General features: G+C 42.1%; 1 protein-coding gene across 2 annotated transcripts; it reads left to right on the plus strand.

The window, feature by feature from the left end:
• Positions 1-1,554: 1,554 nt before the first annotated feature.
• LOC139541575 (coagulation factor XIII B chain-like) lies at positions 1,555-26,016 on the plus strand. Of its 2 annotated transcripts, XR_011668364.1 has the most exons (11): positions 1,555-1,772; positions 10,943-11,086; positions 15,121-15,294; positions 16,227-16,400; positions 16,498-16,698; positions 16,791-18,341; positions 23,202-23,954; positions 24,146-24,319; positions 24,453-24,656; positions 24,933-24,972; positions 25,526-26,016. XR_011668364.1 is itself a non-coding variant. In XM_071346377.1 (9 exons), the coding sequence occupies exons 1-8, from the start codon at positions 1,658-1,660 to the stop codon at positions 24,950-24,952; spliced, it is 1,206 nt and encodes a 401-aa protein (XP_071202478.1). In that variant the 5' UTR covers positions 1,582-1,657; the 3' UTR covers positions 24,953-24,972; positions 25,526-26,016. The 2 variants fall into 2 exon arrangements, 1 of the variants encoding a protein (XP_071202478.1); XM_071346377.1 differs by lacking the exons at positions 16,791-18,341; positions 23,202-23,954 and having other exon boundaries at positions 1,582-1,772.
• Positions 26,017-27,455: the final 1,439 nt, after the last annotated feature.

Consider the following 27,455-nt stretch of genomic DNA (forward strand, 5'->3'; position numbering starts at 1 on the left):
TGGTGTCTTCTAGCTCATGTTGCCACTGGCCAGAGAAACAGGGAAACTGATGTAGGCCGACGTCAATGCAATGTCAGTGCTCACTGTTAAAATGCCGGCAAGCTCCTGTTTTTGTTCTTGATATAACTTGAACTTTCAGCCAGGTTATTCTCATGCAAAAACCCATGTTCTTGTGTTAAAATACTTTTGACAGCCTCCGCTTCAAGGGAGGTGGTAAGACTGTTGCTGTTTAGTTCGTAACCTCGGCACTTTGTGTGTCAAGGAGCAGGGGTCGAGGAGACGGGGTAGGGAATGTGACGATCGTCCTATTTCCTCCGTCTCTTGATATGTGACTCATTTCCCGAAGCTAGACATATGTCATTACTTCACAGGAGGTCCATTTGAACGTAAACATTCATTTTGTTAACTAAATTAGTTTTGGGGCAGAAATTCCTTCTGGAACATGTGAACCTTCATGTGCCTTGTATGCCATCTGTAAATATGAATACAATTGTTAAAATTACGAGCCTAGTTGGTTTAGTCACTGAAAAAGGCCAGAACCTTCCCGCTAGCCATGATTGGCTGAGATAATGGGTGGGCTGGACATGACGAGAGATGAGTTCGGATTGGTCTAACATGTAGTATGAGCTGCTCATTATGTGTAGGTAATATTTTCTAACAGATTTATGTTTTTTTTAAGTTTTTTTTAATGCTTTGTCATTATGGGGTTTTGTGTGTAGATTGATGAGGGGTAAAAAACGATTTAATCAATTTTAGAATGAGGCTATAATGTAACAAAATATGGAAAAAGTGAAGCGGTCTGAATACTTTTCAAACTCACTGTATTTACTAATATACTCTTCAGTTAATTGTTATCTGGAAACATAATCATCAGGTATTTTTTACAATATCAAAGAAGCCAAACAATATTCATAAAAATATAATTGTTGTACCATTCCATGTATTTTAACGTCATCGTCGTCATTGAGTGAACCCGGAAAATAAAAGCAGGAATATTGACCTTCAATTCTCATATGCAAGAAAACTTTTAATGTTTAGATTAGTTGGTTGGGTAATATGGGGTAAACCCTGACATACTCCCAATGTGTAGAAATGGATTTTGCCCCTGGAAAACATGGCTTGACGGGAAAAGGTGGTACTGGCTTGCTGGAACAAACATTAGCCATGTCAATAGACAGTGAACAAGGTTTATGTCTTGTAAGGGTTATGTTAGTACAGTTTTTGTGATTGAATAATGACTAAATGTTTCAATGGAACTTATCCACATTCTAACTACATCACTCAATGTCTGTTTAGCTTGTAATTTAAGCACATCAGATTACTGTAGAAATGTCTCTATCTCATGTAGCTGAACAATAGTGGAAGACCGAGCACACAAGTGATTTATTCTCATATGTTAAGTAGTGGTCTTAAAAATACTACAAAATCATTCAAATTAAAATTAGTTATTATTAACAGACTGAACCAACACAGTTCCTACATTGAGCATTTTCACAAGAACTGTGTTTTTACAGCTGTGCTGGTTTGATTAAATTCTATATATTGGAGTTTTCCAGGATTTTGGGTCAGTCACCCTGGACAGTGGTTCTCTTCAGTGCTCCCTGGAGTCTGTAACTCTGTAGACAAACATTAACTTTGGGATAGACACTGTTTATTTATGTTCTACTCCTTCCATTTTTACTGCATCTACCATTTGCTCAACATGAAATCATCACTGACTCTGCTGTGTCTGGTGGTATGGGTGAATGTGGATGCTTCATCAGCTCAGACTGGTAAGGATGTGTTTTCTTTCACTTTCTCACATGCTTCTAGTGTCACATTGGGTTAATATCCACCAATTGCTCTGTAAGACTGACTAGACTATACAAAGTGAGCAAACTTAACTGATGTGTTTGCTTTGCTACGTTTAGCTACTATTGTACATCATCATAGGGAAACAGCACATTACTCTTCTGATACGCAGGGAAAGTGACGACACTTTCTGCCATCAATTCCATATTCACTTTTATGTTTTTGACAGGACTTCAGGAATATAAACGTCCTCTCACTGTCCACTGCGTTTATTTTCAGCAAACTTAACATGTGCAAATATTTGTATGAACATAACAAGAATCAACAACTGAGACATAAACTGAACAAGTTCCACAGACATGTGACTAACAGAAATGGAATAATGTGTCCGTGAACAAAGGGGGGGGTCAAAATCAAAAGTAACATTCAGTATCTGGTGTGGCCACCAGGTGCATTAAGTACTGTAGTGCATCTCCTCCTCGTGGACTGCACCAGATTTGCCAGTTCTTGCTGTGAATTGTTACCCCACTCTTCCACCAAGGCACCTGCAAGTTCCAGAACATATCTGGGGGGAATTGCCCAAGATCCAACAGGTCCCAGACGTGCTCAATTCGATTAAGATCCGGGCTCTTTGCTGGCCATGGCAGAACACTGACATTCCTATCTTGCAGGAAATCACGCACAGAACGACCAGTATGGCTGGTGGCATTGTCATGCTGGAGGATCATGTCTGGATGTGCCTGCAGGAAGGGTACCACATGAGGGAGGAGGATGTTTTCCCTGTAACGCATAGCGTTGAGATTACCTGCAAGGACAACAAGCTCGGTCTGATGATGCTGTGACACACCGCCCCAGACCATGACAGACCTCCACCTCCAAATCGATCCCGCTCCAGAGTACAGGCCTCGGTGTAACCGTCATTCCTTCAATGATAAACACGAATCCGAACATCACCCCTGGTGAGACAAAACCGCAACTCGTCAGTGAAGAGCACTTTTGCCAGTCCTGCCTGGTCCAACGACGGTGGGTTTGTGCCCAAGGGCGACGTTGTTGCCAGTGATGTCTGGTGAGGACTGTAGAAGTAAATGAAATATATAGGACAGCACATAGATGTATAAAATGGCTGAACATTAAAAATAGATCACAGTAATGAAAGGGAGACACATGGTCTGCTGACCTGACACATGGTCTGCTGACCTGACACTAATGAAAGGGAGAGAACACATGGTCTGCTGACCTGACACTAATGATAAAGAGATTCATAGTCAGCTGCTTCTACACAGAGGTTTATAGGACAGAGTCTGCTGATTCCAATAAAGGCAAACAAAACAAAGAGTACATTGACACATTATGCTGACACACTAAAGATAGAGGGATCCATAGTCAGCTGCTTCTAAAAAGAAGGCCTATAAGGCAGAATCTGCTGATTCCAATGGGGGCAAAGTGCATTGACACATTGATGAAAGGAAGAGACACAGAATCTGCTGACACACTAGGATGGAGGGTCCGGCCACCATTGTAGTCTAGCTGAGAGCAGATGTGGGCGTTATTGGGCGTGAACAAGCGGGAAGCTTGAACTAGAGGATAGTGGTGGCGAATGACTTGAGAAGGGAGACTTCATTTGCATAAGGGATGGACATAGTGCTATGTGTGTATAAATATAGGAGCTAAGGCTCTGGGAAATGGGGGGGGTGTTCCGCGGTGTGTGTTCCGCGGGGTGTGTTCCGCGGGGACATGCCAGTGGGCTGTACAGTTGTAATAAAGAGCATGATTGAATTTACAAGTTCTGATAAGCGTTGTATTTGAAATGTTTTCCACGACAGGACCTGCCTTACAACAGGCCTACAAGCCCTCAGTCCTTCCTCTCTCAGCCTATTGCGGACAATTTGAGCAATGATGGAGGGATTGTGCGTTCCTGGTGTAACTCGGGCAGTTGTTGTTGCCATCCAATGTAAATAGTCCGGTGGCCATTTGATTAATTGTTCAGCAGTCTTATGCCATGGGGGTAGAAGCTGCTAAGGAGCCTTTTGGTTCTAGACTTGGCGCTCTGGTACCCGCTTGCTGTGCGGTAGCAGAGAAACAGTCTATGACTTGGGTGACTGGAGACTTTGATGCCAGTTGTCTGACCTTCTCCCTATAGGCTGTCTCATCGTTGTAGGTGATCAGGCCTACCACTGTTGTGTTGTCAGGAAACTTAATGATGGTGCTGGAGTCATGTTTGGTCACGCAGTCGAGGGTGAACAGGGAGTACAGGAGGGGACTAAGTACACACCCCTGAGTGTCCCCAGTGTTGAGGATCAGCGTGGCAGACGTGTTGTTGCCTACCCTTACAACCAGTTGCAGAGGGAGGTGTTTAGTCTCAGTGTCCTTAGCTTAGTGATGAGCTTCGAGGGCACTATGGTGTTGAACGCTGAGCTGTAGTCAATGAATAGCATTCTCACATAGGTGTTCCTTTTGTCCAGGTTTGAAAGGGCAGTGTGGAGTGTGATTGAGATTGCGTCATCTGTGGATCTGTTGGGGCGTTATGCAAATTGGAGTCGGTCTAGGGTATCCGGGAGGATGCTGTTGATGTGATCCATGACCAGCCTTTCAAAGCACTTCATGGCTACCGACATGAGTGCTACGAGGCGGTAATTATTTAGGCAGGTTACATTCGCTTCCTTGGGCACAGGAAGTATGGCGGTCTGCTTGAAACATGTAGGTATTACAGACTTGGTCAGGGAGAGGCTGAAAATGTAAGTGAAGACACTTGCCAGTTGGTCCACCAATAAAAGTATTAATTAAAGCTCTACATTAAGAAATCCTCTACAAAATCGAACTCAGTGCCAAAATGGCAAGTGTGGTTTTCGTGTGGTGCCAAGCGGTTTGTATCGGTTTTCTAGCGGTTACAAGCGAGCGAAGATGATAATGTACGTGATATCAACAGAGAAGTATATTTTCTGTGTGATTTAAATATTGACTGGCTATCATCAAGCTGCACACTCAGGAAAAAACGTCAAACTGTAACCAGTGCCGGCAATCTGGATCAGGTTGTCAGTCAAAATAACAGGGTAGTTACAAACAGTACAGGAATTAAATCATCAACATGTATTGATCACATCTTTACTAACGCTGCAAATATTTAGTATCCAAATCCATAGGATGCAGTGATCACAATCTAATAGTCATATATAGGAAAATCAAAGTTCCAAATGCTGGGCCTAATATAGTGTATAAAAGGTCATATAACAAGTTTTGTAGTGATTCATATGTTGATGATGTAAAGAATATTTGCTGGTCTGTGGTGTGTAATGAGGAGCACTTAAAAAATAAAGGAGAGGCGCACACTCTAGGAGCTCAGATGCAAAAATATTTATGTCTAACGTTTCAACAGACAAGCTGTCTTCATCATACCCTGACGTTGAACATAAACCCTGAAGAAAACGCGCTAACCAAAGTAGCTAATTGGACATAAATAACGGACATTATCGAACAAATCAAGCATTTATTGTGGACCTGGGATTCCTAGGACTGCATTCTGATGAAGTTCATCAAAGGTAAGGAAACATTTATCATGTATTTTCTGGTTTCTGTTGACTCCAACATGGTGGCAAATTTTACTATTGTTCTGAGCTCCGTCTCAGATTATTGCATGGTTTGCTTTTTCCGTAAAGTTTAAAAAAAATCTGACATAGCGGTTGCATTAAGGAGAGGTATATCTATAATTCCATGTGTATAACTTGTATTATCATCTACATTTATGATGAGTATTTCTGTTGAAACGATGTGGCTATGCACTATCACTGGATGTTTTTGGAACTAGTGAATGTAACGCGCCAATGTAAATTCCGATTTTTTTAATATAAATATGAACTTAATCAAACAAAACATGCATGTATTGTGTAACATGAAGTCCTATGAGTGTCATCTGATGAAAATAATCAAAGGTTAGTGATTCATTTTACCTCTATTCTGTTTTTTGTGAAAGCTATCTTTAGCTGGAAAAAATGGCTGTGGTTATTGTCGTTTGGTGGTGACCTAACATAATCGTTTGTAGTGCTTTCGCTGAAAAGCCTATTTGAAATCGGACACTTTGGTGGGATTAACAACAAGATTACCTTTAAAATTATATAAAACACATGAATGTCTGAGGAATTTTAATTATGAGATTTCTGTTTTTTGAATTTGGCGCCCTGCACTTCGACTGGCTGTTGTCATATCGATCCCGTTAACGGGACTGCAGCCATAAGAAGTTAATTAACATACATCTTGAATAACGTTCCAACCGGAGAATTACATTGACTTCAGTTGAGCGATGGAACGGAGCTGCCTCTCACGTGAACGCGCGTGGTCACCTCATGGCAGTGGTGACTCATTCATGTATCCTTCGGCCCCCCTTCACATTAGAGTCATCAGACAAAGTTCTATTGACTGTTGACATCTAGTGGAAGCCGTAGGAAGTGAAAACTCATCCATATCTCGCTGTAATTTCAATGGGAGCTTGTTTGAAAATCTACCAGCCTCAGAAAAAATCCAAACAGGAAGTGGAACTTCTCAGGTGTTTTCTATCCAATACTAATAATAATATGCATATATTAGCAACTATGACTGAGGAGCAGGCCGTTTACTCTGGTCACCTCTGTGCACCTTTCATCCAAGCTACTCAATAGAGGTGAAAAAATGATTGTTGTTTATCAACAATGACAAGCCACCTGGGTCTGACAATCTGGATGGAAAATTACTGAGGATAATAGCAGACGATATTGCACTCCTATTTGCAGCATCTTCAATTTAAGCCTACTAGAGAGCGTGTGCCCTCAGGCCCGGAGGGAAGCTAAAGTAATCCCGCTACCCAAGAATAGTAAAGCCCCCTTTACTGGCTCAAATAGCTGACCAATCAGCCTGTTACCAACCCTTAGTAAACTTCTGGGAAAAATTGTGTTTGACCAGATACAATGCTTTTTTACAGTAAACAAATTGAAAAAAGATGTTCAGCATGCTTATAGGGAAGGACACTCAACAAGCACATCACTTACACAAATGACTGATGATTGGCTGAGAGAAATTGATGATAAAATGATTGTGGGGGCTGTCTTGTTAGACTTCAGTGCAGCTTTTGACATTATCGATCATAGTCTACTGCTGGAAAAACGTATGTGTTATGGCTTTACACCCCCTGCTATAATGTGGATAAAGAGTTACTTGTCTAACAGAACACACAGGGTGTTCTTTAATGGAAGCCTCTCAAATATAATCCAGTCAGAATCAGGAATTCCCCAGGGTAGCTGTTTAGGCCCCTTGCTTTTATTTATTTTTACTAACGACATGCCACTGACTGAGTAAATGTAACAGTATAACTTTAGTACGTCCCCTTGCCCCGACCTCGTGCGCGAACCAGGGACCCTCTGCACACATCAACAACAGTCACCCACGAAGCGTCGTTACCCATCGCTCCACAAAAGCCACGGTCCTTGCAGAGCAAGGGGAAACCCTACTTCAAGTCTCAGAGCAAGTGACGTAACCGATTGAAACGCTATTAGCGCGTACCCGCTAACTAGCTAGCCATTTCACATCCGTTACATAAAGCCAGAGTATCTATGTATGAGGATGACTCAACACCATACACGTCAGCTACTACAGTGACTGAAATGACTAGAACACTCAACAAAGAGCTGCAGTTAGTTTCAGAGTGGGTGGCAAGGAATAAGTTAGCCCTAAATATTTCAAAAACTAAAAGCATTGCATTTGGAACAAAACATTTACTAAACCCTAAACCTCAACTAAATCTTGTAATAAGTAATGTGGAAATTGAGATAACTAAACTGCTTGGAGTAACCCTAGATTGTAAACTGTCATGGTCAAAACATATTCATGCAGTAGTAGCAAATATGGGGAGAAGTCTGTCTATAATAAAGCGATGCTCTGCCTTCTTAACAACACTATCAACAAGACAGGTCGTAGTTTTGTCACACCTTGACAACTGTTCAGTCGTGTGGTCAGGTGCCACAAAAAACGACTTAGGAAAATTGCAATTGGCTCAGAACAGGGCAGCACGGCTGGCCCTTGGATGTACACAGAGAGCTAATATCAATAATATGTCAATCTCTCCTGGCTGAAAGTGGAGGAGAGATTGAATTCATAACTACTTTAATTTATGAGAGGTATTGACATGTTGAATGCAGCGAGCTGTCTGTCTAAACTACTGGCACACAGCTTGGACACCCACGCATACTCCACAAGAAATGCCACATGAGGTCTCTTCACAGTCCCCAAGTCCAGAACAGACTATGGGAGGCACACAGCACTACATAGAGCCATGACTACATGGAACTCTATTCTACATCAAGTAACTGACGCAAGCAGTAAAATTAGATTTAAAAAACAGATGAAAAAAACACCTTATGGAACAGCGGAGACTGTGAAGCAACACAAACATTGGCACAGACACATGCATACACACACACACACACACACACAAGATACACATAGATTTAGTACTGTAAATATATGTGGTAGTAGTGGAGTAGGGGCCTGAGGGCACACAGTGTGTTGTGAAATCTGTGAATGTATTGTAATGTTTAAAAATTTGTATAAACTGCCTCAGTGTGACAAAAAACACACCTAATGACTGAGGGAACTAAATTCAAAGCACACTTCCTAAAGAACTGGAATTTAGCATTACCTGATTTGACAGCGCTTTGTGTTATTTATTGAGATGCTTAGTTTTCAGATAATTTTTAAAAATTAAATTTAAAAAAATTACTTTTAAGAAACTTTAAATAGTTGTTTAAATAAAATAATGAGTGTTGTGCCTTGTTCTTTTCAATGATAATCCCATTTTGTGGTTGAACCTCGACCTACGTTGTTTGAACGCCCTCCACTTCTTCCCCAATTACTTTTAGCAACATTTAACATTAAGAAAATAGCATTACTGTTGGTAATGTGTTACTTTTTTATACAGTTCTTCCGAAGAATAATCGCATGTGGAAAATGTCCGGCCTCCCTGCAATTAACCTTCTTTACATCTGGCCCCTATAAGAATATAGTTGAATATCTCTGCTGTAGGGTGTGAGACATATTTAGATGGTGTCACGGCCGTCGTCAGGGTGGAAACGACCGGATCAAGGTGCAGCGTGGTTAGCGTACATTTTCCTTTTATTTTGAATGTCGCCAACAAAAACAAGAAAAAACAACAAAACGACCGTGAAGCTTACTAGGGCTGTAGTGCCACTAACAAAGATAACTACCCACAACTAAGGTGGAAAAACAGGCTGCCTAAGTATGATTCCCAATCAGAGACAACGATAGACAGCTGTCCCTGATTGAGAACCATACCCGGCCAAAACATAGAAACAGAAAACATAGAAATAAAGAAACTAGAATGCCAACCCTAGTCACACCCTGGCCTAACCAAAATAGAGAATAAAAGCCTCTATGGCCAGGGCGTGACAGATGGGTTGATGGACCTGCAAAGCTTGGGTTTTGGGTGTGTGTGTATTCTTATTCGTCTTCTCTCCCATGCGGGAGACCAGGGCTTGAAACCAAATCAAATCAAATGAATGCGAGTGTAGCGAAATGCTTGTGCTTCTAGTTCCGACCGTGCAGTAATATCTAACAAGTAATCTAACAATTTCACAACAACTACCTTATACACACAAGTGTAAAGGAATGATTAAGAGTATGTACATATAAATATTTGGATGAACGACATAGGCAAGATGCAGTAGATGGTATAGAGTACAGTATATACATGTGAGATGAGTAATGTAGGGTATGTAAACATTATATAAAGTGGCATTGTTTAAGTGACTAGTGATACATTTATCACATCCAAGTATTAATTATTAAAGTTGCTAGAGTCTGTATGTTGGCAGCAGCCACTCAATGTTAGTTAACAGTCTGATGGCCTTGAGATAGAAGTTGTTTTTCAGTCTCTCGGTCCCAGCTTTGATGCACCTGTACTGACCTCGCCTTCTGGATGATAGCGGGGTGAACAGGCAGTGGATCGGGTGGTTGTTGTCCTTGATCTTTTTGGCCTTCCTGTGACATCAGGTGGTGTAGGTGTCCTGGAAGGCAGGTAGTGATTACAACCTGTTACAATGGTGCCAACATGTTGTGGCTGATCTTTCAGCGGGGGAGTGGGTGAAATGATCAAAGACCTGACTGGGCCCAGCACCGCACGGTATGGCTCATTACATTGTTGTGTGCGTGTTTGTGTACTGAGGAACATGCAACTTGGTTCCAGAAGAAAGCCACTGTCAATTTCCTTATGTTGGGGGCTTTAATCAAGATAACTGCTTCTTGGTGTAACCTCGTACACAGGCTATTGCACATATAAGCCTGGGATATCAACCATTCAAAGTTGGCCTCAGTGGGAGTGACCATAGCACTCTATGAGAGTGACCTTACTGAATAAAGTATTTGTTATCATGTCCTTTGACACCAAATATATTTCCCCTTGTCGTCACAAGTTAACACAGCCACAAAGTCAAACTCCACCCATTTCCAAAATGTCCATTCTTCAAGTTTCAGTTTAAACCTAATCCTAACCTTTACCACACTGCTAACCTTATGCCTAACTCTAACCTTGAATTAAGACCAAAAAGCAAATGTTTGTTTTCATAAATTTCTACGATATAGCCAATTTTGACTTTGCTATCTAGTGGAAACCATTCCCCTAGCCTCAAGAGAGAGAAAAAACAACGATCCCTAATTTCCAGCTAGCTAATTAGCAAAGGACATAGCTAGCTAATGGCTTCACCCAGAAGAATAAAGACTACACGCTTATAATTGTGGGGAAAACTATCCCAATAAACAAACACAATCTCTTTACTGCCAAGACGTCTGACCAATTAGACTGGTGCACAGGACACATGGGGGAAGTTGTTGTGGAGATGATTGGTTGGTTGATTAAGCCAATGAGTAATGCGCTGGGAGAGTCTTTTATCATATTTGACATAGTGGGCTATGTCACATTGGTGATTATGTCACACAGTTATGTCCCATTTATGAACCTTTTATAAAGCATAACATACTGCTATAGATGATTTGTAACACATTTATGTAGTGCTGATGAAAGCATTATGAAGGCTTTATGAAGTCTTTATAAGCTGAATGTAATTTAAAGCATGAGCGTCTCGGTCACTGTATGCATGCTGTGCTTTATCTGCAGAGTACTGTGGTAAGCCTGAGGGTGCAGGGAGGACAATGCCGCTGGTTCCTGATCGAGAGCGTTATGAAAATGGGGACCAAGTAGAGTATGGATGTCTTGCAACTTGTAAGAACGGAGAGTGGGATAAGACCATCAAGGGCAAAGGTCAGTTTAAAGGGGCAATCTGCAGTTGCTACACCTATTGTTGGACTTCTAAATTAATGACATGTACCAAATGATTCTTAAAGAACATAACTTAGAAATGACTCATGAGCTTAGTTCAACTGTCGCACCTCATCATAACCCAAAGATTGTTTACTAACAAGTGTGAAAGCTCAAGTCCAAATTGTGTTGTATGATGCAAATAGACACTTTACAAAATGAAATTCATTAGTATCATTATTATTATCATACAGAAAATGAGACAAAAATGTAGAATACATTCTGTCTGGAGCTGGGTAATATGGACGGAGTTGGTTATACACAGTTAGGCCTACTTTCCATTAGGGCTCTAGACAGCCTAGCTATGCTAGCTATTTCTAACATGTGCAGGGAATGCATGATGGATATTTTGATGTTCCTCATGTCAAAGTAGGATCCAGAATGCTTAGATTTATTTTTTTCTCATTAGGAATCATCTTTTTTGTTCATATTGGCCTAGATTATATGTTACATAATTCACCACCTGATGAGGAAGTGTGAAATCAAAACACATTAGCTAGATTGCTAACATTAAATAAGATATTGTTGCTAGATAGCAATGTAATTGATCTAACAGTGAATGTAATGTCCAACAAAAACTGTCCTTTGGTAGACCTATATAGAGTATATATTCACTACAAACAGCGCGCTTGTAACGGCTTTCTTCCTGGGATGAAGGAGAGGACCAAAATGCAGCGCAGTTAGTGTTCAACATGTTTAATAAAGAATGACAATAACGTGAACACTATACAAACTACAAAATAACAAACGTGAAAGCCGAGACAGTCCTATCTGGTGCACAACACAAACACAGAGACAGGAAACAACCACCCACAATCCCCAACACAAAACCAGCCACCTATATATGATTCTCAATCAGGGACAACGATTCACAGCTGTCTCTGATTGAGAACCATATTAGGCTGGACACAGAAACAGACGAACTAGACACACAACATAGAATTCCCACCCAGCTCACGCCCTGACCAACACTAAACAAGCAAAACACATAAGAACTCTGGTCAGGACGTTACAGTGCTCCGCTCCGTTCCACTACTGCATCATCTCAATTACATTCTCTGTTTGTAAAGTGTTAGCATTTCCTTATTATTTAATGTTGAGAATATGTGTTAAACTCACAGAAACCTGGAACTCCACTCTCTTTAAAAATAATTGTTTGAAAAACTGTTTTTCCCTCAATTACATTTTGAATGTTGCTCTCTCTCCTGGAGCAACGGCCCCTTGACATTTCATGTCCGTACGAAACCTGTTTGCAGACAAAATAATTGCTAAAACTGAGCAACTAACTCACTAAGTACACTACAGTGCATTCGGAAAGTATTCATACCCGTTGAATTTTTCCACATTTTGTTACGTTACTGTCACGTTCCTGACCTGTTTTCTGTTCGTTTTGTATGTGTTAGTTGGTCAGGACGTGAGTTTGGGTGGGCAGTCTATGTGTTGTGTTTCTATGTTGGTTTAATGGGTACCTGATATGGTTCTCAATTAGAGGCAGGTGGTTTTCATCTCCTCTGATTGAGAATCATATTAAGGTAGGTGGTGTCACATTGTTTGTTTGTGGGTGGTTGTCTCCTGTGTCAGTGTCTGTTTGCACCATACGGGACTGTTTCGTTCGTTCGTCGTTTTGTGTAGTCATTTTCCTGTTCGTGAGTCCTTCTGGTTATGTAAGTTCTTATGTTCAGGTTCGTCTACTCCGTTTGTTGTTTTGTTTAGTTTAAAGTGAAGTTCGTGTTTTCGTCTTTACTTTAATAAATCATGTCTTATCAAAAAGCTGCATTTTGGTTCAATCCCTGCTCCTCCTCTTCGGATGAAGAGGAGGAGGAACGTCGTTACAGTTACAGCCTTATTCTAAAATGGATTAAATCAATCTACACGCAATACCGCACAATGACAAAGCCATAAGAGGTTTAGAAATTTGTGCACATTTATTTAACATAAAAAACATAAATACCTTACTTACATAAGTATTCTGACACTTTGCTATGAGACTCAAAATCCTTTTTCCATTGATCATCCTTGAGATGTTTCTAGAACTTGATTGGAGTCCACCTGTGGTAAATTAAATGTATTGTACATGAATTGGAAAGGCACACACCTTTCTAAATAAGGCCCCACTGTTGACAGTGCATGTCAGAGCAAAAACCAAGACATGAGGTCGCAGGAATTGTCCGTAGAGCCACGAGACAGGATTGTGTCGAGGCACAGATCTGGGGAAGGGTATCAAAAAATGTCTCGAACATTGAAGCTCTCCAAGAATACAGTAGCCTCCACATTATTAAGTGGGAGAAGTTTGGAAAAACCAAGACTCTTCTTAGAGCTGGCCGCCCAGCCAAACTGAGCAATTGGGGGAGAAGGGCCTTGGTCAGGGAGGTGACCAAGTCCTCGATGGTCACTCTGACAGAGCTCCAAAGTTCATCTGTGGAGATTGGAGAACCTTCCAGAAGGACAACGATCTCTGCAGCACTCCACCAATCAGGCCTTTATGGTAGAGTGGCCAGACGGAAGCCACTCCTCAGTAAAAAGGCACATGACAGCCCACTTGGAGATTGCCAAAAGGCACCTAAAGGACTTTCAGACATTGAGAAACAAGATTCTCTGGTCTGATGAAATCCAGATTGAACTCTTTGGACTGAATACCAAGCGTCACATCTGGAGGAAACCTGGCACTATCCCTACGGTGAAGCATAGGATGGCAGCATCAAGCTGTGGGGAGGTTTTTCAGCGGCAGGGACTGGGAAACTAGTCAGGATCGAGGTAAAGGCGGAGAGACCTGAAAAAAGTGCAGCGACAAGAAGAATGGGAGAAACTCCCCAAATACAGGTGTGCCAAGCTTGTAGCGTCATACAAAAGAAGACTCGATGCTTTAATCGCTGCCAGAGGTGCTTCAACAAAGTACTGAGTAAAGGGTCTGAACGATTATGTAAATGTGATACTTATGGGGGGGTTTTAAATACATTTTCAAACATTTCTAAAAACCTGTTTTTGCTTTGTAATTACGGGGTATTGTGTGTAGATTGATGAGGGGAAAAAATAATTGAATACATTTTAGAATAAGGCTGTAACTTAACAAAATATGGAAAAAGTCAAGGGGTCTGAATACTTTCCGAATGCAGTGTACAAAAATGTGATTGAAAAAACACTCGTGGCTCTCAATGCAATACAATCATTATATTCGATGTGCTCTGCAGAGATTTTATTTTATTTTATTTATTTGACCTTTTTTTAAAAAGGCAAGTCACTTGGCACTTAGGTCACTTAACACACAAGTCACTTAACAAATTCTTATTTTCAATGACAGCCTAGGAACAGTGGGTTAACTGCCTTGTTCAGGGGCAGAATGACAGATATGTACCTTGTCAGCTCGGGGATTCAATCTTGCAACCTTTTGGTTACTAGTCCAACGCTCTAACCACTAGGCTACCTGCCTCCCCCTCTAACCACTAGGCTACCTGCCTCCCCCTTCTAACCACTAGGCTACCTGCCTCCCCCCTCTAACCACTAGGCTACGCTGCCTCCCCCCTCTAACCACTAGGCTACCTGCCTCCCATCTCTAACCACTAGGCTACCTGCCTCCCCCCTCTAACCACTAGGCTACCTGCCTCCCCCCTCTAACCACTAGGCTACCTGCCTCCCCCCTCTAACCACTAGGCTACCTGCCTCCCCAAATTGTGAGAACAGTGCGCAACACATCACATCCGGAGGAGACTTTGATTCAATTCTGATCTGAGTAATTGTTTGATGTTATTATTTTAATTTTTTTACTTGCCCATTCGAACAACTTAAGTCTATATTTTGCTTGCCCGGCTATTTTGATTTTCACTTGTCCCGTACAAGATTTAATGTCGAACCTTGCAATTGGAATGATATTTCCACACAGAGTAACACGTTACACTGTTTTTAAAAGATGTGGTGGAAATGGAGGAGCCAAAAGAATGTATGGAGGAGGGTATTCCTCCATGTCTGTGCTTCACTTGCAGATTACTGTAGTAAACCTGAGGGTGCAGACACCAGAATGCTGCTGATTCCTGACCGAGAGAGATATGAAAATGGGGACAAAATAGATTATGGATGCCTTAGCGGCCCAAACACAGGCTCAAGAGGAAAAGCAACTTGCAAGAACGGAGAGTGGAGTAAGACAATCGAGTGCCAAGGTAAGTCTGTAGGACTGTATTTTAAAGTACAGAAAGTACCAGGTATTTACATGAACATATGGTAATTAGACAATTATAACCTATAAATAATTGATTCATTTGAACCCGTACCACTGGGTACCGTTACCTTGGTACAAGGTAGTTACCAAAAAAAAAAATCTTCACATTTTTAAATTTAACCAGGCAAGTCAGTTAAGAACAAATTCTTATTTAAAATGACGGCCTACCGGGGAACAGTGGTTTACTGCCTTGTTCAGGGGCAGGATGACAGATTGTTTACTTGTCAGTTCTGTGATTTGATCCAGCACCCTTTCGGTTACTGTCCCAACGCGCTAACCACTAGGCTATCTGCCGCCCGATTATTAGAGTAGCTATTTCCCGAGCAAGGGCAAATACTAACCACACATCTTGTCTGGCAAAGCAGTTCAAGTGCTGTGGGTGAGTTCCCAGTTGTTTTGATCGCACTGAAGTCGGAAAGTCTGAGATATACGAGGTCCAAGTTCCCATTTGTTTTGAACGCGCCATTAATTGTAATGGAAAACAAGCCCTCAAGAGAATCCTGATGCAGTCACGTACCAAACACGTTTTGGACGAGACTGACTTCATTACCAAAATGATAGTATAAACACTTTGTAGTCAATTTTGACACTAGAATTAATGTTTCTTACTCATATTGATGATATATAGGCCTTTTAAAAGAGAAGCTGGTTCTAAAGGGCAGTTGACCTTTGAAAAAGCTTTTTGCTGAGAGGGATAAATATCAACTTTGCCTAACTTTTATTTAAAGGGGATCTGCACGTATTCTGGAATAGAAGGCCAAGACCATGTTAACCACAGTGTTTCCTTGGTTTTCTCAAATTCCTAATTTAGAACATAAAATGTTGCAGATCAATTGAAATGTATGATTGATATATATTTCCTGTTTGATCTAGTGGCCTGTCCCCCAGCCCCTCCTATTAATAATGGAGATCACACTGTCAAAGAGAGAGATGGTGAAGGCGTTATTACAGAGGTTTCCTACCAATGTAACTTGGATTATACACTGAGTTTCACAGGCAGCATCAGATGTCTGAATGGAGAATGGCAGACCCCACCAAAGTGCCTACGTAAGAACATGACTTTCATCCAGTATGAACATGTCATGTATATGAAACGCATGGCTCAAGTATTGCTTCTTTAATGTCACTATTTCATTTCCACCAGGGCCTTGTGAGATTCACACTTTTGATGCAGAGTACCATCTACAGGATTTACCCCAAATAATGTACATGGAACACGGTGAAAAAAAGACTCTTCGGTGCAAACATGGATATTACCATAAACATGCACCTGAAAGCAATACAGCAGAAATTGAAGTGGAGTGTAATGATGGAGAGATAAACTATCCATTTCCAAAATGCATTGGTAAGAAAACATGTCCTCTTCATAGTAACTTTAAATACTGTCTAACAAGCTGATCAACATCACAAGAATGCATTGTCATCTGCATTTTCAAGATTGGTCTGAGGATACATACAGTTGATTGTGGCAAAGACCATGGGCAAAGGCTCACACAGCCTGGTAAACAGAGCTCATTGTCAATGGCCAAGGGGGTTGATGCTTGTCTGTTCAGGAACATGAAAAGGGGCACAGTATCTGAACGGATGATGGGGACTGAGAGGCACTCCTTGCCCCCTTGGTCAGGGAATGGCCTGTACCCCTGCCAAACAGCAGGAGACAGGACAGCACATAAACCAGAGCTCACCTGTGTTGTGGGGATTTTATTTATTTAAACTATAACTTGCCATTTCAAATGGGCCATCTGCAATTTCTACATCTATATTTGGACTTTTAAATTAATGATGTATAACCATTGATTGTTCAAAAATATTACTTGTAAATGCTTCATGAACTTAGCTCAGCTGTTGTACCCCATCATAACCCATGTTTTTTTTTGTTATACATAAACTCAGCAAAAAAAGAAATGTCCTCTCACTGTCAACTGTGTTAATTTTCAGCAAACATAACATGTGTCAATATTTGTATGAACATAACAAGATTCAACAACTGAGACATAAACTGAACAAGTTCCACAGACATGTGACTAACAGAAATGGAATAATGTGTCCCTGAACAAAAGGGGGGTTCAAAACCAAAAGTCAGTATCTGGTGTGGCCACCAGCTGCAGTAAGGACTGCAGTGCATCTCCTCCTCATGGACTGCACCAGATTTGCCAGTTCTTTCTGTGAGATGTTACCCCACTCTTCCACCAAGGCACCTGCAAGTTCCCGGACATTTCTGGGGGGATTGGCCCTAGACCTCACCCTCCGATCCAACAGGTCCCAGACGTGCTCAATGAGATTGAGATCCGGACTCTTCACTGGCCATGGCAAAACACTGACATTCCTGTCTTGCAGGAAATCACGCTCAGAATGAGCAGTATGGCTGGTGGCATTGTCATGCTGGAGGGTCGTGTCAGGATGAGCCTGCAGGAAGGGTACTACATGAGGGAGGAGGATGTCTTCCCTGTAACGCACAGCGTTGAGATTGCCTGCAATGACAACAAGCTCAGTCCGATGATGCTGTGACACACCGCCCCAGACCATGACGGACCCTCAACCTCCAAATCGATCCCGCTCCAGAGTACAGGCCTCGGTGTAACGCTCATTCCTTTGACGAGAAACGCAAATCCGACCACCACCCCTGGTGAAACTGAACCGCAACAAAACAGCGAAGACGCTGCGAAGACGCTGCCACTGCGAAGACGATCAGCTGTCCGTCCTGTCTTCCTGTAGCGCTGTCTTAGGCGTCTCACAGTACGGACATTGCAATTTATTGCCCTGGCCACATGTGCAGTCCTCATGCCTCCTTGCAGCCAGCCTAAGGCACATTGCTACCAACAAGAGGAACCAGTTACACACCTGCTGACAGAAATCTGTTCTTGCCTGATGAAAGGGTAACGGTGACCTGTACCTCAGGATTCTGGAACTTTTTCTCACGTCAGACTGAAAATACAATAACATGCAAAGAGGACGGACAATGGTCATCTTCTACAACAGATTGTGAACGTATGTTCATACTCAAATCAAATCGCATTTTATTTGTCACATGCTTGGTAAACAACAGGTGTAGGCTAACAGTGAAATGCTTATTTCCGGGTCCTTTTTCAACAATGTAGATTTAAAGATAAAAAGTCAAATGAAAATAAAAAGTGACAAATGGAGTACAAAGTTAATAACAAATAACGATAAAACGAGTAAAAAATTGCATGGCTCTATACAGGGAGCAACTGTACCAAGTGGATGTGCAGGGATACGAGATAATTGAGGTAGTTATGTACACATAGGAAGGGGTAAAGTGACTAGGCAACAGGAGAGATATTACACAGTAGCAGCAGTATACTGTTGGTAGCGGTAAAGTGACTAGGCAACAGGATAGATAATACACAGAAGCAGCAGTATACTGTAGGTAGGGGTAAAGTGACTAGGCAACAGGACTGATAATACACTAACAGCAGTATACTGTAGGTAGGGGTAAAGTGACTAGGCAACAGGATAGATAATACACAGTAGCAGCAGTATACTGTAGGTAGCGGTAAAGTGACTAGGCAACAGGATAGATAATACACAGAAGCAGCAGTGTATGTGGTGAGTGTGAAAGTGTGTGTTAACGCTTGCCGTGCGGTAGCAGAGAGAACAGTCTATGGCTTGGGTGGCTGGAGACTTTGACACATTTTTGGACCTTCCTCTGTGATGTACAGGGCCATACTCACCATCCTCTGTAGCGCCTTGCTGTTGGGTGCCATGCAGTTTCCGCACCAAGCGGTGATGCAGTCAGTCAAGATGCTCTGAATGGTGCAGCTGTTAAACTTTTTGAGGATCTGAGAGCCCATGCCAAATATTTTCCTGTAGTTCACAATGAGCTTGTTTGTCTTGCTCACATTGAGGTGGAGGTTGTTGTCCTGGGACCACACTGCCAGGTCTCTGACCTCCTCCCTATAGGCTGTCTCATCATGATCGGTGATCAGGCCTACCATCATGTGTCGTCACCAAACTTAATGATGGTGTTGGAGTTATGCGTGGCCACACAGTCTTGGGTGAATAGGGAGTACATGAGGGGACTAAGCACGCACCCCTGAGGGGCCCCCGTGTTGAGGGTCAGTGTGGCGGATGTGTTATTGCCTACCCTTACAACCTGGGGGCGGCTCCTCTCCGGAAGTCCAGGATCCAGTTGCAGAGGGAGGTGTTCAATCCCAGGGACCTTAAGCGTAGTGATGAGCTTGGAGGGCACTATGTTGTTTAACGCTGAGCTGTAGTCAATGAACATCATTCTCACATAGGTGTTCCTTTTGTCCAGGTTGGAAAGGGCAGTCATCTATTGATCTGTTGGGGTGGTATTTGAATTAGAGTATGTCCAGGGTTTCTGAGATGATGGTGTTCATGTGAGCCATGATCAGCCTTTCAAAGCATTTCATGGCTACAGATGTGAGCGCTACGAGGCGGTAGTCATTTACCTTGGCGTTCTTGGGCACAGTGGTCTGCTTGAAACCAGAAGTATGTGGACAACTGCTCGTCAAACATCGCATTCCAAAATCGTTAAATGTCACGCCCTGATCTGTTTCACCTGTCCTTGTGCTTGTCTCCACCCCCTCCAGGTGTCACTCATTATCCCCGGTGTATTTATACCTGTTGTCTGTTTCTCTGTGCCAGTTCATCTTGTTTGCCAAGTCAACCAGCGTTTATCTCCTCGCTCCTATTTTTCCCCAGTCTCTGTTTTTCCAAGTCCTCCTGGTTTTGACCCTTGCCTGTCCTGACACCAAACCCGCCTGCCTGACCATTCTTCCTGCCCTGACCTCGAGCCTGCCTAACACCTTGTACTGTTTGGAGTCGGACCTGGTTACTGAATCCCTGCCTGTCTTGACCTCAAGACTGTCTAACGCCCTGTACTGTTTGGACTCTGACCTGGTTTATGAACTCTCACCTGTACCCGATCTGCCTTTTGCCTATCCCTTGGGTTATAATAGATATTGGAGCTCAACCATCTGCCTCCTGTGTCTGCATATGGGTCTCGACTTGTGCCCTTATATTAATATGGTGTTGGTCCCCCCTTTGCTGCTATAACAGCCTCCACTCTACTGGGAAGGTTGTCCACTAGATGTTGGAAAATTGCTGCAGGGTCTTGCTTCCATTCAGCCACAATAGCATTAGTGAGGTCTGATGTCGGGCGATTAGGCCTGGTTCGCATTCGGCATTCCAATTCATCCCAAAGGTGTTCGATGGTGTTGAGGTCAGGGCTCTGTGCAGGCCAGTCAAGTTCTTCCATACCGATCTTGATAAACCCTTTCTTTACGGACCTCACTTTGCGCACTGTGTTTTTCAAATCAAATCCAATTGTATTGGTCATATACATATGGTTAGCAGATGTTATTGCAAGTGCAGCGAAAGGCTTGTGCTTCTAGTTCCGACAGTGCAACAATATCTAAGAAGTAATCTAACAATTCCACAACAACTACCTAGTACAGACAAATCTAAGTAAAGGGATGGAATAAGAATATGTACATATAAATATATGGATGAGCAATGACTGAGCGGCGTAGGCAAGATGCAATAGATGTATAAAATACAGTTTTTACATATGGGATGAGTAATGCAAGATATGTAAATATCATTATTAAAGTGGCATTAATAAAAAGTGACTAGTGATCCATTTGTTAGAGTGGCAAATGATTTCAAGTCTGAATGTAGGCAGCAGCCTCTCTGTGTTAGTGATGGCTGTATAACAGTCTGATGGCCTGAGATAGAAGCTGTTTTTCAGTCTCTCGGCCCCAGCTTTGATGCACACCTTCTGAATGGTAGCGGGGTGTACAGGCAGTGGCTCGGGTGGTTGTTGTCCTGTGACATCAGGTGCTGTAGGTGTCTTGAAAGGCAGGTAACTTGCCCCCGGTGATGTGTTGTGCAGACCGCACCACCCTCTGGAGAGCCCTTCTGTTGTGGGCGGTGCAGTTGCCGTACCAGGTGGTGAACAAGCCCAACAGAATGCTCTCAATTGTGCATCTGATACAGTTTGTGAGGGTTTTAGGTGACAAGCCAAATTTCTTCAGCCTCTTGAGGTTGAAGAGGTGCTGTTGGGCCTTCTTCACCACACTGTCTGTGTGGGTGGACCATTTCAGTTTGTCTGTGATGTGCACGCCGAGGAACTTAAAACTTTCCATCTTCTCCACTACTGTCCCGACGATGTGGATAGGGGGGAACTACCTCTGCTGTTTCCTGAAGTCCACGATCATCTCCTTTATTTTGTTGACATTGAGTGAAAGGTTGTTTTCCTGACACCACACTCCTAGTGCCCTCACCTCCTCCCTATAGAATGTCTCGTCATTGTTGGTGATCAAGCCTTCTACTGTTATGTTGTCTGCAAACTTGATGATCAAGTTGGAGGCGTGCATGGCCACACAGTCATGGCTGTACAGGGAGTACAGGAGGGGGCTTAGCACGCACCCTTATGGGGCTTCAGTGGTGAGGATCAGCGAAGTGTAGATGTTTTTTCCTACCTTCACCACCTGGGGGCGAACCATCAGGAAGTCCAGGACCCAATCACACAGGGCGGGTTGAGATCCAGGGCCTCAAGCCTAATGATGAGCTTGGAGGGTACTATGGTGTTGAATGCTGAGCTGTAGTCAATGAACAGCATTCTTACATAGGTATTCCTTTTGTCCAGATGGAATAGGGCAGTGTGCAGTGTGATGGCGATTGCATCTTCTGTGGACCTATTGGGGCGGTAAGGTGACAGGTAAGGTGGAGGTGATATGATCCTTGACTAGTCTCTCAAAGCACTTCATGATGACAGAAGTAAGTGCTACGGGGTGATAGTCATTTAGTTCAGTTACCTTTGCCTTCTTGGGTACAGGATCAATAGTGGCCATCTTGAAGCATCTGAGGACGCGGCTAGGGATGTCGTCTGGGCCGGTAGCCTTGCGAGGGATAACACATTTAAATGTCTTACTCACGTCGGCCATGGAGAAGGAGAACACACAGTCCTTGGGAGTAGGCCGCGTCGGTGGCACTGTATTATCCTCAAAGCGGAAAAAGAAGGTGTTTAGTTTGTCTGGAAGCAAGACGTCGGTACCCGTGAAGTGGCTGGTTTTCTTTTTGTAGTCCGTGATTGTCTGTAGACCCAGCCACATACGTCTCGTGTCTGAGCCATTGAATTGTGACTCCACTTTGTCTTTATACTGACATTTCGCTGTCATGTTGAAACAGAAAATGCCCTTCCCCAAACTGTTGCCACAAAGTTGGAAGCACAGAATCGTCTAGAATGTAATTGTATGCTGTAGCATTAAGATTTCCCTTCACTTGAATAAAGGGGCCCAAACCATGAAAAACAGCCCCAGACCATTATTGTTCCTTCACCAAACTTTAAAGTTGCCACTATGAATTGGGGCAGGTAGTGTTATCATGGCATCCGCCAAACCTAGATTCGTCCGTCAGACTACCAGATGGTAAAACGTGATTCATGACTCCAGAGAACACATTTCCAATGCTCTAGAGACCAATGGTGGTGAGCTTTACACCACTCCAGCCGACGCTTGGCATTGTACATGGTGATCTTAGGCTGCTCGGCCAAGGAAACCCATTTCATGAAGCTCCCGACAAACAGTTCTTGTACTGACATTGCTTCCACAGGCAGTTTGGAACTGATTGTTGATAACATGCAAAGAGCATGGAAAGTGGTCATCTTCTACAACAGATGGTGAACGTATGTTCATACTGGAGAGTATATTGTAGTGTTATATATTGAGAGTGTATTGGTGTACAGTATACATAGTTTAATCACTGTGTATTACTGTACAGGTCAAGAGAAAAAGGGAAAGGGGGATACCTAGTCAGTTGCGGTATGATTCATGCTAACATTAAACATCTGTATCATTGTAGGGATAACATGTGGTGATCCACGTGACTCTCTTGTGAGTTTTCCCTACCGCTGGCAGAGGGGTCAATTGAGAGAAACTCAGCGTTACAACTGTAAAACCGGATTTAAAACCACAAATCAGAGTCAAGACACTGATCCAGAAGGTTTAAGGCTACTGGAAAGATCAAGCATCAGATTTTAGCCTATTGCTTTATTCCCTATTTGATGATTTGGTGTGGAATTGGTAATGGCATGAACATTCACTCACTTTGCTCCGATTTGTTTTTCCAGATATTGCTCTGTTCAGTGCTTTTACCAAACTGACAGCTTGGCCAAAATGTAATGATTTGGTAAATGCTTTGTAGAACAGATCCTCTAAGTGCGCTGTTAACTGAACGATGTGTCACAAAATGCGTTCTGTAATGTTTCATGCCATTGTTTCTCCCAGAAATAAAGGGAGCATGCATCATATTGAGGATATAAGGAGGAATAGACAGGTGTGTCACTGTGTATTACTGTACAGCAGGGGTGGAAAGAGTACTGTAAAATCCTACTCAAGTAGAAGTACTGTTACTTTAATGAAATTGTAATCAAGTAGAAGTAAAAGTACTGGTGTAAAATACTACTCAAGTAAAAGTAAAAAGTAGCACATTTTAAAAGTACTAAGAGTAAAAGTGGGAACCAAATAGATTATACATGCATTAGCCCATACAAAGGCCCTGGAGGAAAAGCAACTTGCAAGAATGGAGAATGGCACATGCCAGTTGAGTGTAAATGTAAGTCTTAAGTCTATGGTACTGTATTATCATGGTATTGTATTATCCTGGTACTATATTATCATGGTAGTGTAGTGTATTATCATGGTACTGAATCATTGTAATATATTTTCATGGTATTGTACTATCCTGGTACTGAATCATTGTAATGTATTTTCATGGTACGGTATTATGATCCCTGTTTAATCTAGCAAGCTGTCCTGATCCTCCTCCTATTACTAATGGAGATTTCACCAAGGAAAAGAGAGATGTTGAAGATGTTATTACAGAGGTGTCCTACCAATGCAGCAGACAGTATACTCTGAGTTTCACAGGCAGCATCAGATGTCAGAATGGAAAATGGCCGAGCCCTCCAAAGTGTTTACGTAAGTACATTCTTTTCAACTGGTATGAACATGGTGTAATATCTACATGTCAAGTGTATATGAGTATATAAATGTATGAATATGTACTGTACACTGAGTGAATGAAATAATTACTGGGTTTCATTTCCATCAGGGCCTTGTGAGATTTCCACTTTTGATAAAGAGTACAATCTAAAGAATTTACCCAAGAAAGAGAATATTGCGCACGGTGAAAAAAAGACTCTCCATTGCAAAGAGGGATATTACCATGAATACAAACATTTTCTACGGAATATAAAAAAAATTGAGGTGAAGTGTGATGATGGAGCGATACAGTATGGAGAACACATACCTATATGTAAGTTCATATCATGTAAAGGAACACCCATCAGTGTAAGATAGTCATTCTCTCAACATTAACAGGTTAACATCATCTGATATATAGAATGCATAAGTCCAGGATGCCCTGTGAGCCATCTACTGTGGATTAATACAATACAAATGGATAGTATTTACTCATTTTGATTGAAACATTTTTTATTAAAATCAATCAACCTGTTTGATATTATTCAATGAGGCCACTATGTGTAAGCTCTGACTGTATAACCAAAAGCATTTGTTCTTTGCTTTTTAGGTAGCCGTCGTTATTCATAGGTAGATGATGAACATAATGGGTAAGTTAAATTAACAAGGAGAATGGCATGTCCTAAAAATCACAAACCTGTAGTAGGAGTAAAGGCAGAGCAAATGTCTGAAGTCAAATATTATACACCATATTATGAACAGTATTTTAACAGTATTATACACAGTTATCAACAGTATTATAAACAATTATGAAAAGTATAGAGACAGTATTATGAACCATATTATAAACAGAATTATAAAAAGCATTGTAAACAGTACTATGAACAGTACTATAAGCAGTATTATAAACAGTAATATGAACAGTGAGTGATGGCTTATCAGTGAAGCATAACAGAAACATGTTGGAGTATCACATCAAGCAGGAATCATTTCTCCAATCATTGACACACAGATTAAAGGTCACATGGTTAAACACTGTCTAATATCCTCTATAGTAGGAGTGGTCAGCAGTATTACGCCACAGACTCTCCTCTATAATAGCAGTGATCAGCAGTATTACTCCACAGACTGATCTATAGTTGGAGTGATCCACAGTATTACTCAACCGACTGATTATCTTGTCATGTGATTTCATTCCTACAGAGTCATGATGTTCCCTCCATCAAATTCAAGAATCCTTACAAAGCCACCTTTATATGCAAGGAGATGACTCATTTGCTTTTGTGGTGTCTTTGTCGCTTGTTTAATTTAGGTTTAGAAAAAATGTGAGCCAGCCAGTAATGGAATACATGTAGTGTCTTTTTCAACATTTGACATTTTATCATCATTGTTTCAAGTTTATAAATTGCCTGGCTGGGCTGATGAGACAGTGGATTGCACAGTCAGTTGGAACAGAGTAAATAGGCATTTTAACATCATAGATTTAGCCGGTGGTAGCTTGTGGAATAGGCACCGGCTGGAATGCGGTCTTAACCAATCAGCATTCAGGATTAGACCAACACGCTCTATAATGTGTGAATATTCTCCTGTATCTCCCAGCTGTGTGATTCATTATCTGAAGGTGTAATAAGTGAACAACTGTTGTTATGATTGTCCTTATCAAGGAAGACAATAAAGTTGTGGAAAAGAGATGACACGTTGTCTCCATGAGTCTTTACAAAGCAGAATAAGATGATTTACAGATGTTAACCTAACAAATACACATTAAAGCTGACAAACTATTTCTCAGGTCAGTATCACCTGTCATTGATTGTTCTTGTAAATCAGTTGTCTCTTATCATCCACCTATAGCTACTAGAGTAGATCTTCTTCAGGGTCTCAGGACAGTATAAGTAATGTCTGTTGGTCCTGTTTTTTTGTTTTACTTCTTTCCTCTGGCGATCTCAGCTTACTGAATGTGATTACTGGAAACTGTCTTGGACAAACATATCCATATATAATTGATTGCACAACATGAATATGTTTCATTTACTCTTTAGTTCATCTGGGAATTTCATCAAGTATTTTACACGATACTGAAACCGCCAGACCATATCTATTAAAATGTCCCTGTGGTGTTCCTTGCCATGTATTCCTGAACATTAAGGCAGAAATATTGACCTTCAATTATATGCAAGCAAACATTTAATATAATGTTATGAATGTTTTGTTTAGTTGATAGGCTAATATTGGACAAACCCTTGCATGAGGGGCTCCCGAGTGGTGCAGCGGTCTAAGGCACTGCATCTCAGCGCATGAGGCGGCACCCAGGTTCAATTCAAGGCTGTATCACAACAGGCAGTGACAGGGAGTCACATAGGGCGGCGCACAATTGGCCCAGCGTCTTCCGGGTTTGCCCGGTGTAGGCCATCATTGTAAATAAGAATTTGTTCTTAACTGACATGTGTTACGTACACCTCTTGGAGGGAACGCAACACCCTGCTACAACTCAAGTCCCCGTGGAGTGAAAGAGGTATGTGATTGTAGGTGCGGGTAAGGATGACAGAGACTATATCCGTTTACAGGGAATTTATTTCCATAACATGGTAATGTGGGTAAAAGGGGCTGGACGGAACCAAAGCAAAGAAAGTAAAAGTTTGAGTCCTACCCACTACTTACCTAACCTTTTACAACCTCCTGGCGCGCTAACCAAAACACAGGGAGTGGTCCATCCAGGTCTTACTTAGTTTAATTAAAGTGACTATGCATAGATGACAACAGAGAGTGGCAGTGGTGTGGAGAGGGGGGGGGGGCAATGTGAATAGTCTGGGTAGCCATTTAACTAGATATTCAGGAGTCTTATGGCTTGGGGGTAGAAGCTGTTCAGAAGCCTCTTGGACCTAGACTTGGCGCTCCGGTATCATTTGCCGCATGGTAGCAGAGAGAGCTGTCTATGACTAGGGTGGCTGGAGGCTTTGCCAATTGTCAGGGCCTTCCTCTGACACCGCCTGGTGTAGAGGTCCTGGATGGCAGGAAGCTTGGCCCCAGTGATGTACTGGGCCGTTTGCACTACCCTCTGTCGTGCCTTGCGGTCGGAGGCCAAGCAGTTGCCATACCAGGCAGTGATGCAACCAGTCAGGAGGCTCTCGATGGT

The sequence above is a fragment of the Salvelinus alpinus genome, chromosome 16 (assembly GCF_045679555.1).
Source record: "Salvelinus alpinus chromosome 16, SLU_Salpinus.1, whole genome shotgun sequence".
NCBI classification, from domain to species: domain Eukaryota; kingdom Metazoa; phylum Chordata; class Actinopteri; order Salmoniformes; family Salmonidae; genus Salvelinus; species Salvelinus alpinus.

Excerpts from the sequence above, each read along its gene's own strand:
- LOC139541575 (XM_071346377.1), top strand. The coding sequence starts at position 1,658 with ATGTTCTACTCCTTCCATTTTTACTGCATCTACCATTTGCTCAACATG. Across the intron at positions 1,773-10,942 it reads TGCTTCATCAGCTCAGACTG|AGTACTGTGGTAAGCCTGAG; the intron begins GTAAGGATGTGT and ends CTTTATCTGCAG. Across the intron at positions 16,401-16,497 it reads GACCCCACCAAAGTGCCTAC|GGCCTTGTGAGATTCACACT; the intron begins GTAAGAACATGA and ends CATTTCCACCAG.